This window comes from Amia ocellicauda, chromosome 2 (genome assembly GCF_036373705.1).
Source record: "Amia ocellicauda isolate fAmiCal2 chromosome 2, fAmiCal2.hap1, whole genome shotgun sequence".
NCBI classification, from domain to species: domain Eukaryota; kingdom Metazoa; phylum Chordata; class Actinopteri; order Amiiformes; family Amiidae; genus Amia; species Amia ocellicauda.
The window spans coordinates 35,510,659-35,523,449 of NC_089851.1; the positions used below are offsets into that span (position 1 = coordinate 35,510,659).

At 38.4% G+C, this 12,791-nt stretch overlaps 1 protein-coding gene across 2 annotated transcripts in view; it reads left to right on the forward strand.

The window, feature by feature from the left end:
• Positions 1 to 2,942: 2,942 nt before the first annotated feature.
• reck (reversion-inducing-cysteine-rich protein with kazal motifs) overlaps positions 2,943 to 12,791 on the forward strand; it is a 59,696-nt gene continuing 49,847 nt past the window's right edge. Inside the window, exon 1 of one of the 2 annotated variants that reach the window (XM_066723361.1) lies at positions 2,943 to 3,135. In XM_066723361.1, coding sequence (XP_066579458.1) covers positions 3,066 to 3,135 — 70 coding nt within the window. In that variant the 5' untranslated portion in view covers positions 2,943 to 3,065. The remainder of the gene's footprint in view (positions 3,136 to 12,791) is intronic. The other variant, XM_066723362.1, reaches the window with a different exon arrangement.

The window sequence follows — 12,791 nt, forward strand, 5'->3', positions numbered from 1 at the left end:
TTTGCACTGTAAGCCTATCTGACAACTGATGAAGAAAAGATGAAAAGAAGAAAAAATGCTAATTCACAAAAATAATGAAGACAGAGGTGTTTACATGATATCAGATGATTGATTGTAGTGCTCAAATTAAAACATTTTGCACGTTCTGTCTGTTGTATGACTGTCTGTATAGAAATGTAGATAATGGAATGTGAAAAAGGTCTCATTTGTATCTTTGTTCTGCAGATCTGTCTGCTGTCTGATATTTTAGAAAAATCCTATAGATGTATTTTTCCTTTGTATGTTAAAAATGGTGGGATAGTTGTATGCACAATTTATACTGTTTATAGGCCTGTATAACCCTCATGCACCTTAACAAAAACAAATTTGTGCCCTGTGGTGTTCTTTACCTTTAGGGTATGAGATATTCACAAAAAGGCAGTGCTCTCATGACATGATGTACATGGAACGGATGTGTGTTGCAGAGTAAATTAAATAATTCAGGACAAGTGGTTGTGTAGAAGATTGATTCTTTCATTCAAGCATGCAGGGGAGACACTCTTCAGTAAATCTCGCAGAAGGTCTCAAAGAGTTCAGATCTTGCATAGTGTTATATAGCAAATATGGCAACATACATCAGTCAGTTCTACCAGACAACAAGGTTAATGTTCAGCTTATTGGAAGATACATACCATTTTCCTTATAGGGCCATATATATGCTCCTTTCTAAAGATATAGGAAACTTTCTGTTCCTTTTGTAGACATGAAACTTTGTAGTTAGAAACCAGACATACAGACAAGCTGACATTTAATACAAGGTGGGTATCAGAAATATATTTTTGACAAGCTTACGAGCTAAATGTCATGTAGACAAATTGTGAGCATTGGGAATTCTTCGTGTGTATCTGAAATGAATGGGGCATAGCAATTAAAGTAGGTCTGGTAGGTTCCTTGTTTTTCTTATTTGTTTTTATTTTCTTGTCTCTGTGTTTTTGGCTTTTTTGCTGGTTCATGTTATAGTGATATATGTTAATGTTTTCACTGGCTAGCTAGATTCGTCAGCTACAGACAAATACAAGTAATACAAGTCAGGAAAGTAGAGCAGCCTTTCTATACACAACACTACTCTAATATATGCATTTTGCTCTTATGATCCTCCATCCCCAAACACCACCCCCCATCAGTCCCTCATCCCTGGGGAAAGACAAAATCTTGGTAATGATCTGGAATGAAAGTGTTCTCTTCCTGGAGGGAAACAGACAACTGCACTGGGGGCCCGGAGAAGCAGAGGGGCGAGCAAGGGGGGCAAGGTTCAGCTTAGCGTCCATATTGGGGTGGCTGTACTCACCCCCAGGGCCCCCTTAATGTCCTTACAAAGCAGTCCCCCCAGGATCAGGGCAGCCACTCATTTGGGCAGCTGCTAACAAGCCCAGCTACTCTAACAGCCCCGAAGATCCTCAGTATTTGGAGAGGTCCCAGCTTCCCCCTATCGGCCATCCAAAATCCTGACCAGTCGATTTACTCACTTGCTGATCTGGAATCAACCCCTGATTTGCAACCTTTGGGCCAATCTTTATTTGAAATGTTTGGGGCCAGCAGGTGTGCACCCCCACTGCATCATTCACATGCAGCACGGGCAACCACCTCCAACTCTGGGGTGGTATCTTTGGTCAGCCACCACCCATCCGTTGATTCACTGTGCCTCCGCCTCATGCACATTTGTATTTTCCCAAAGTAAAGCAGCCTTTCCATACACAACACTACTGTCCGTCTAACCTGAAGAGACAGGGGCACCCCTATACATACCTTTTGCCTTCAGGATCCTCCCTTCTCAATCACAGCTATTGTTCCTGTGTGGCATTAACGTGTGACCCCAGAAGCCACCACTATCCCCCTCAATTATGGGGATGGGGGAGTCACCTGAAGCAGATCCCCAAACACATTGAACTGATGGACACAGACAGAAACAATGCCACTGATTAGCATAACAGTCCTGAAATGTCACTACAATAAAAATAGATCTCAGAGCATGCCAACTCCTGGCTATCTAATATGGTGGTCCCCAACCCTGGCCTCGGAGGATCGCCTACCCTGCTGTCTTTTGTTCCAACTGAGCTCTCAATTACTTAATTGAACCTTCATTGAAGTAACAATCTGCTTAGATTTGACTTTTTCAATTGTGTAATAAAATAGTTGGATCCTTAATATGTTCTTTATACATTTCTACACTTAACTTAAACCCCCAACTGTTTAAAATAATGAAAAGGCTCTGATTTAGGAAATTATTAGTTCAATTGGGGGTTTAATTAAGTAATTTAGAGCTCGGTTGGAACAAAATCCAGCAGGGTAGGGAGTCCTCCAGGACCAGGGTTGGGGACCTCTGACCTAATATGTATAGATGACATGGCATGAGGCACAAATGGCGACAACACAGTCTCTTATGGTGGGGATTGCAGAACTAGAAAACAGGGACGAACTGACCCATGAGCCAGGTAATGAACTTGACAACAAATATTATACCTGTTTTGACCCCATGGCACTGATTTTACTATGACCACATTTGTTTTTACTTGAGCTACACCTCCTCAGACTCATGCACATTTCCTTTCCGATCTTACTGTAGTAGGCTTTGTGAAAAGTGAAGCTACGTTTGGTGACAAGTTGAAATCAACGTGGAAGAGAGCGTGTGCTAACAAAGAACCATGCCACCAGGGAGCAGGAACCCTGTCACTGCCATACTCATCATCACCATCACCATCACCATCGTGGTCAACTGTAATCCTTTCACCGGCCGGTTTGGGCCAATGCACCCATCAAACCATCCCTTCCCCCCACCCCCCCTTCACAAACCGCTCCAGCTTTCACGTCGCCGCAGACCCAGCCCTCTCCTGCCCGGCGAGCTCTCCCAGCCGCGCATGCGCAGCGCGGCGCTGACCGCAGGGCCAGGTCTCCATCTGCGCTCCGTGGCCTGCGCGGCTCAGACTGCAGCGCCGCGGTGCCGAGTGATGCGGGTCTCATGGAGCTGGTCAGTGCGCCCCACTTTCCTTCCTGTTTTCGTCCACAATGCACTTTAGGATTTCAATAAGATGTTTGCGTGTTTTGAGATGATCATTTTCTTCCTCGCCTTCAACCTCTACGATTTCGCCCGGGCTCAGGGTGAGTGACTTTATGTGTGCGTGTGTCTCATTGGACATGTATGTTTTTGTACATTTTAGCTCACGCCAGGCCCTTTTTTGTGTGCAGATACTGTAAAATGAGCATGCTCTTCCCCTATGCTCCTTTCTGCTGTATAAAATGTTGTATTTAGTCTGTTATGGGGTATGAGAGGAATCTGGTGTTGTTTGCAGCAGTGCAGTCAACCAGTTGCACTTCTGAGAGTCATAAAAAGACCCCATACCGTTGTACAGTATATAGGAATATCTCAGCCATACAACCATGTCTCTATACTCGTTATATTGTAGATAAAAGTTACCTTACATACATTACAGTAGCAGTTTGTTTAACAGTTACTTTTGCGTTACCCCTGTCTTTTGACAAATACACGACTGGCCACTTTTTGTGGCTCGCGAGTCTTCACACATACAATACCGGCGTGTACATGCGTGTGCTATTTCTTTTGACACATGAAACAAATACTCAAACTTTTCCACTTCTTAAATCAGATCATGTGTCGGTGTTAGAAGGGAGGCTGATGTTTTAACGGGGTGTTTTTAGGATCTAAGTGTTTTGTGAGTGAGAGTAAGTATTTCTGTAAACCAGATGTCATAATTTGGATACATTTAGTTTATTTATGGCAGCTTGCTGTTCTTTGTTGTTGGTTTCAACTGGACCTCCTCCCCCCTGTCTTAGAAACATGTAGCCTTTTCAGTGTTAAGTTATTCGCCTGCATGTATCCGTTGATAACGTAGTGAAGTACAAACACGTAATAAAGTGTCACAGTTGTATGTATTTTCAAAAGCATCAAGATTCAGGGGGGAAACGACGTTGTTTTCCATCAGCTGAAGCTCAAGATATGTATAGTGAGTGGAAGAAATGGATAACCACTTTAAAAATAAACGCACTCATTGATGTTCGTGAAAGCTGTATACATTTGGGCTGGTCGGTGGGGGTGGGGGGCATTCAAGTCGCATCTGGGTCTACTTTGAAGTCTGGAAATGCGCTGTTTGTCCACATGTTCCCAGGATGTGGATTTTTTGGGGGTAAATATGGGTCTAGAGTTACAGACAGGAGACATCTGTCGCAGTATGCAGCGCACATGAAAAAAGGGTCAGTATTGAGGGCATCACAGGGTCCAGCTCTGTTATTAAGCAAAGGTGGAAAGGTGATCAAAATGCATGCATATATGTTGTGAAAGGAGTTCAGCAGTCTTTATAATGCATGATGCTGTGTAGTAAACTGTCAGAGAACCCGGTTTTTGTATTTATTCTGAGTTTTTTGATAGGATACTTCTATTCTTCTTTGAATTATAAGAGTTTGCATACTGCTGTGTTTATTGTGTGAAGTTGTTTAACACTTCACTGTATTGTCTCATCACAGCAATCTTATAAAACATTTGCTCTAAGATGGTAACCACATCCCACCTACTCCCGCCCCAGTTGCTATTTGTTGGACTTTTGAGATTGGTCACCCTCCTTTGCAGACAATACATCTGCTACCAATTTTCCCTTTCAGTTCAGTCAGTAACATGAAAAAGAAAGAGAAAAATGGCAACCCTTACCTCAGTATTAACACTGTACTTTTTGCTTTCCCTTCTGTTGGGTGCTGTCTGTATTTGTTGTGATTTTTAACACAATTGTTTTGTCTCAAAATACCTTAAACACACAAACAGACCAACAAACACTTTCCAGTCGTGTGTAAGAGTAACAGAGCTTCAGAGCAGGTTTCCGAAGCACAGCTGTACAAAGTAAAGCACAATGAACACACAAAGAAAGGTACAAGCATACACTTCGTAATGAAGAGTGTTTCCCCCTCATGTTTTAACTGCTTTCAAGAGAATTCAGTTGAAAGTCAGAGTAAGGGTTAAGGATGAAACTGGAAAGAAAATGGGAAATACACTCTTAATTTCTGTTCATTCATTTATAAGTGTATTTGTTGATCAGTGTAGTTTGACAATGTATGTATTGGGCTTTGAAATATGAAAATGTTTGGACTGCGGTGTACTTTGTTTAAAGGAATATCTACTGATGACACTTTACTAAGACGATCCTAAACTAGTGGTCTTCCAACTCCAGTCTTGGACAGCCTCATTCTCTCAGGATTTATAGGTGTCTTGGTTCAGTGGCTACGGATCAAATTAATCTTGAGTAATAAGGCCAATAATTGGTTCAGTTAAGTAACTGGGAGCAGAGATAGAATGAAAAACAGAAAATCCTGCATCACTTAGGCTACAAAATAAGATTTCAGATTTTGTGTTCTTTTTACTTAAAGACACTTATTGCGTTAAATAGTCACTGAGTTACAATAATACTTATCTGGTGCTGCTTTGGTGCTGTCAAATTGTTCCTCTGAGATCCAAAACAGGACAAATCCATTTAATGTTAGCAAAACAGATGCTTCACTAGTCGGCACAGAGTTTAAAACCTTACTGTTCCAACTTAGCTTTCTGGTCACCCTAAGGTGTTACTTTTGATCCAGAGCTGTGCTTTGATGTGCACATTTCTTCTGTCTGGAAGACTTCATTCTTTCATGTCAGCAGTATTGCTTGTATCTGTCTTTACCTTGAAACAGATGCTGCAGAAAATTCAATCGAAGCTGTTTTTTACGTTCTTTTTCATAAATGTAGCTCCCTGAAAATGTCAGGACTATTTCCAGCTTGCTTTAAGATCAGAATCAATACATATATATCCAACAAGGCTTTTCATTTAGTTTAAGTTGTTAAGTGGCTGGAAATATTTTGGATTGCTTTATAACGATCCCTTATTGATCATGATTTGGAATATTGGGTATTTCTTCATGAGCATGCATCCAAATTATTGCCTGGTATTTTGGTATACTTAACCAGTATGCTTTAGTGCATCTCTGCATGGAGGTTTGATTTTCCTGCTGTTATGTGCAATGTAGCCTGTAAAATGTGGAAACACTCAAAACTATATGCTTTCCTTTTATCAGCATTCTTGATTGTATAATTTACATTACATATTCTTCAAACAAGGACAGTGGGATTTGGATAGCTTTCACTCGGTATATGAATGCTTGTATTTCTGTAACACAGGAGGATGTAGTTTGCTGACATGTGTAGTTAGATGGTTTTGCCTTGATTTTACAGCAAGTTTTAAACAATAATGAAATGTGTATAAAAACTGAGATTTGTTTGTAGAAATATTGTATGAAAACAAGCCAAAAATACATCTTTAGGCAGCTGTCAGAATATGATATCACTAGCCAAAACACACACTTTGGGACTGGCACAAGAGCTGCAAAGAGAGTCTCCCAAGTAACACATTTGGAATAAAACTTCACTGGAGTGCAGGGTGCAGATCCAACCGGCTGGGGTTGCTGGTTCAGTGAAGTCTGTTTCTGGCCTTACTATCCAGGAGTTCCCAGAGGGCAGTGCGCAGTCGGCCATGGTCTACCAGAGTTAGTGTGGATTGGTGAAAATCACCTGGGGTTAACTTTGGTTCCCAGGTTATAAGCCACTTGTAGGTTTGGGATGTTAATTGTTCTATTGGCATAAAATCTCTCGTAAACCATAGTAAACCATTAACATTGTTCCTTTGAAGCCCGGAGTCAGCTTCAGATTTTTCCATCTCAGGCCGTGAACAATAAGGTGAATTTAAGTTAAGGAATTCATTAGCTCAATATATTCTGTACAGCTGGTCCCAAGCCTGTGGTTAATTTCATCCCTGATGTCGTTGCTGAGATAAGGTAAGGTGAGGCCTGCTATTAAGTGTATTTGTATGCCTGAGCATAGCGTAGTATGTACTGTATATAGTTTATATGAGCTTTACACAACTCTTGGAGTAGATGATGTGTAAAGAATGACTCTTGCTGGCTGGATAGACACTAAAAGTATTTCTTGAAAAAATTGCCTGGTGTCTTAATTAACCAAGACGTTTTTACCTGTAAAATATTGTCCTGTATTGGCAAAAGTGACACACTTAAGATTATATGTTGTGTTTGGCATGTTATACAATGATCATTTTATGTTTTTAACTACTGGTTTTACACAGTATCTATCATGGCTTATTTTTCAGCAATACCAATCAGTAATCGATGTTGCTGATTCCTTTATGTTCATAATAGGCAGTGTCTAAGTACAGTATAACACTACATTGAAACCTACAAATGAATGCTATAGACCTACTGGCACAATGTCTCAATTCCAAGTCCAAGGAGGCAGACACACTACAATTAAATACCTTAAGCCACACAGAATTTGAATAAGCAAGAGAACAGAATTGATAAACACTGTAACTCCATGTTACTGCTATGTACTATGTGCTATCTACAAAGCAACAGCACGTTTTATGGAGTGGGCATATTATTACTAATGCAATTTAAGTAGTTTTGTGTGTGAAAATGCCAGGCTGCTTTTACTTTATTCAGCACACTTTCAGACATGCTTCTAAAGAGTATACAAGCATAGGTTTGTATTTAAATGTAAGGATTGATTTAGAAGTCAAGCAGCTTGGAATGTGTTGTATTTGGCACCCTTGGTTAGAAGTCAAATGTAAGCAATCCCACTCTGAGCTTAGGTAAACATCAGCATGTACTACTAATGAAATATATGTTAAAATAATCCTGCCACCAAAGGCTAGGTGTTCTGATGTAACCACCCATTAGCTTTTTGAGGTCAGATGTCTAGGAACAGGATTTATCAGAATTATGTTCCATTAAATATAATCCATTCTCATTACTCAATTTTTGACATTTCATTGTGACAGTTGTCATGTGCCCCATGCTGACCAATTAACTATCAAGCTCTTTTCTTAACAGGATGGACTAGTTCTCATCTTGATGCTGGATTTTGTATGCATTATTGACAATAGTTTTAATCAGATTGCACAATTTAACATGAGTAATTACAAGGGATTCAAGTTTGAATGTTTTATAATCTTTTATAGTAATGTACATTACAATCAGAGCAAGATACTGTTCTAATTGAAACCTCCACCACTTGCGCACCACCTCAGTGTGAGAGAGGGATAAAATGTTTATGTAATGGAGTGCAGCATTTTCTGTGTCATCTTGTGCCAAAAGATTTTATTTCATGTTTCGCCACGGTATTATACCTGGGCAGATGTGAAGAGGGTCATCGTTTTCCTATTTGTAGTTTTTACAATAGTTTTTGCTTTTGGGTTCGGAGATTTATAGTTAAGAAATACGTTTTTAAAGATTAATCAGTTGCAGGATTGTAAACATTCTCACTTCTCTGTGAGTTATAGTGAGAATTGCACGTAGGTGAGAGAAGCTTGTGTACTCTCTCACAGAATTAGTTTTTTTTCATGCATTTAGATCAGGGGTGTCAGACTCCAGTCCTTCGATTAAACAGTGTCTGCTGGATTTCATTCCAGCCCAGCGCTTGGCTCCTTAATTGGTCTAATTAAACAATTAACTGGATGAATTTAACACTTAAGACTCTGAAAAGTTCTATAAAATATGAAAGTTTTAGATAAGACTACCTGAGTAAATAATGACATTAATTATGTAATTTGGGGCTCCAGTTGCAACAAAAACCAGCAGACACTGTGGCACCCCAGGACTGGAGTCTGACACCCCTGATTTAGATGAATCAGGAAGGATGTGTTATTCACGTTTACTGAGAACGTGGAATTTCTTGTAATGGGACGTCTTGGGGCTCGACTGCTCAGCAATTAGTGGTCTTTCAATTGTCAGAGTGCAGACACAGCTTATTGAACTCAAGGTACAGCCTTATAATATACAATTCACATTTCTAGTGATGAATCACTGAATGATTCACCTAGACAGTATATTTAAAATCTTTACCAAAATGTCATCTTCTTCTCATTATCATTGTTATGAAAGCTGGTAAGTAAAATACGTTTAAAAGCACTATAGCCACACCAGTACATCAACAAGGAAAATACAAGAGATGAGTGCTGTAACTACTGCCATAAGTGGGAAAAGGTAATAGTCTAATTGCCCCCACCTTCACGACAGTTCTGGTGAGCAGGCAGTTCAGACCATCTTTCTTGTTTGGAAGATGGTTCATTATGAATTTTATATTCCGGATAAGAGTTTTGCATCAATTAGAATATTAGAATAAAACCAAAATGCCACCATCACCCATATGATGAAAGATAAAAGTACCCTTTATCATTTTTGAACTTTGTGTCATTTCTAAAAAAAGCTGACTATATAAAGATTCAGAATAATTGAACAATTACCCAATTATAAAAAGTGGTAAAAGGAGTTTTTATTTAACTGAAATGTGGTGGTGGTTTGACTAAATGAAAGAGATTACAATTATAGAGCAAATCTAGCACGGCCCTAATTATGAGCATGAGCAACCAAACTCTGCAAGGCCTGCATGCCCTTTTCCCATTTTCTTCTTAAATTTTCCTTCCTCATTATTTATGTTATTGCAAACCATTTTAGAGCAGTCTACGTGTAATTTAACACAACTGTTCAGTCTGAAAACTACTACAAATTGTTTGCAAATTCTGTTTAATTGTCTCATCAGCCTTTCCTAACATAAGCTTTTTATTGTATTCAGTTAATCTGACAAAACTCTGAAGGAGATTAAAATGTACAGAAGTCATGATGCATAGATAGATACAGAGATCTATTTTTGCCAAGCTAAGTTAATGAAGAAGACCACCGACAGTGAGGTGAGACAAAACTGACCTTGTTTTAGACATAGGGCCTACAGCTTTTACGTAGACCCTTTTGGCCGGGATGATTCAACACTTTAAACAGTAATGCAGGACGGCCTAAGTAACAGGAAATGAACTTTGACTCTATACCATATTCCCTTCCTTTATTGAATAGTGTTACCACAGAAGGTTATTTGTGTATGAAAAATGAGAAGAATGAACACTTATGCAGCTTTGTCACATCCTCAGAACTGTTCATTTTAATTTTGTAAAAAGCCTGGGGAAGGTACTTTGAGTCTGTGTCTTTTTCCTTTTGTAAAGTTTCTATACTGGTGTCTCAGTATAATGAAAATGGATTAGGCTAGCTCTTTCTAGATAGTGTTTGTGTTGAGATTTTTCAGAACCGGGAGGATGAAATTATAAAGGAAGATTTTTTATTAATAGAGTAGATGGGTAGACCAGCATGTTAAAAAAGCACAATTTTCTCTTAGTTTAGAAAGACAAATGAGCAGAATTGAATCCAGGAAAGACACGTCAATTGAATTTATATTATTTTCATGGTCGGTTGAGAAATGTAGGATTAGTTGTGGTTATTCTTGATACAGGTCACAGAAGCTAAAATATGAACTCTCTACATTAAAACATAATATCTTCTTACTTTCTAAAATACAGTGCATTTTTTAACCAACTGATATTGAGTGTGTCCATTTGTTTTTATTTTTTCAGTTTTGGCTTGCAATTGAAATTGAATGTCAGTTTATTTCCACCTTGTGTGTCAGAGTAAACGCAAAGCCTGCCCTTTATATAAAGATGTAACACTAAAGACAGTGTTACCACTGTATTTAGGCTGTCTGAACTGGCCGTTGAGGAGTTGGCAACTAGATTGCAAAAACTGCAAAGTTTGAAGGACCTTGAACATTAACTGGTTCAGTCTAGCTTATAAAGTCTAAAAAGCTTATACAAAAAGTACATTCCATGTGAACTGGACATAAAATCAAGCAGTGCTTTACTTACCTCCAAAGCCAGGCTCCTTTAGGCAGTTGACAGTTCAATTCCGAGTTTCAAACATTGCTAATATGATCAAATTGAACAGAGAAGTCACAGATATTGTACTAATACATGCCTAACAATATAAATGTCCTACCATTATACCTATTACATGGCCTTTAATGCAGAGGGGTTGTTGGTTTCCAGTATTTGCAAACCTCTAGTGGTAGAACCCATATTGAAGGCAGAAATGTGCAACAGGGATGTTTTTCAGGGGCATGTGAAGAGGTCTCCAAAGACATATTTAATCAGGTTTCTGTTTCAACAAGATCAAGTGTGTAGGAGAGAAAGTGGAGTGGGTGGAAGACCTGTCCCCCAGAATCAGCAAATCATAGTTTAATCTGTGAGGCAATCAGGGTTCCAGGAGAATGAGAGGAACTGCATAATGTAAGGCTGAACTGTGGAAAAACCTGGCAGCATTTACATGGAAAATGTGTGATTGGTTTTGGCCTTGCCTCTGAGGAAATGCATTGCTATGCAGGTAGAGAAACCAGCAATACTTATGCAAATTACTCAATCCATAGTAATATATGGGAGGGGATATTAAAATGTATACATCCCCCCACTCATTTAGGAAGAACACCCCACATGTCGTGAAAAAGAACATTCCAGCATTTGAATTTTGTTTCTGCATGTTGGCCCTTTTTTCGTGCTGCACAACAACGTGAGATCCTGAAATGTCCTTAGACTCATGTATGAATCCTGTTCCTCTTTACTGTGTATTGTGAAGCTATTTTAAAAGTGAGAAAGAGTTTGACCCTGCCCTGAAAGATCTACCGCCTTGAGGGATGTGCTTCTGCTTTGTCATGAAACATGTGTTATGTCACAAAGTCATGATTGTGGAGAAGACAAGTGCATGTTTATCCAGACTTTAAACACCCAGACAGATGTTTAGCAAGAGAACTGGGGTGTGATATTGCAGTCAGATTACAAGTCGTTATTTTAAGCAAAGGAAGGCCCTCCTAAATACTGAAAATAGCAACAAGAAATAGAATAATAAAATAAGGAGCAACTATTAACGACTGCATCTTGAAAACATATTTGTTTAGAAAATGTATAACAGGAGAAACAATGTTTACATCAAATGAAGCATTGCTTGTTTGCATCAGATTTAATAATAAATATGGCATTGTTGTAAAATTGTGAAACTGTTGATGGGTCAGTGATGAGTAAGGATTATAAAATGGTAAAAAAAAAGTTTAAAATACAGATCAAAGCTCTCTCTGTCTTCATTAGAATGTTATGCATATATTTCAAAGTTTTATTTCTCAAAATAATAATTTATACTTTTTATTATAAATCATATTTCTAGTATCACAAATGTCATACCAGATAACAGTGATAGATTTGCAAATGATTTGACTTTAGTTTTTTGTCAGCATAGAGTGGGTTATAAGTATTCATAGTTTGATCTCAACAAACATATTCAGCCCAAAAAAAAAATCACAATTAATCTCACAAATTTGGTCTTTTCTATCGACGCTGTTGCATTTTTTGATGTTAGTCACCCAAAACATAATGCTGAATAGTGAAAAATTATGGGAAATGTCTGAAAATGCTATCTAATAAAAATGATATGATTATTGTTGTATCCGACTCAAGGACACTGACTTGTAAACATGTAAACATATGCCATTAAAAAACAAAAAAATGGCAACAACAATGTTGTAACTCATTTATGACATGAAGTCAATTCAATGCATTAACATTTCAGCAGTATATTGAACGTTTTGATATCATAACATTTTAAATATATAGGAATTGTGCTATATATATATATGACAAAATCATTTTCCGGTATGACAAAATACAAGTTTTAACTTATGAATCAGGCAATTACTTAAACATTTATATAAATGTATTACTTTGACCTACAACTATTCAATGTCATCTTTCACATTAAATATACATTGTGTTGTCCAGTATGACACAGAATTGTGTACCCTAGTGCACCAGTGATCAAAAAGGTCAAATTATTAACATTTTAGG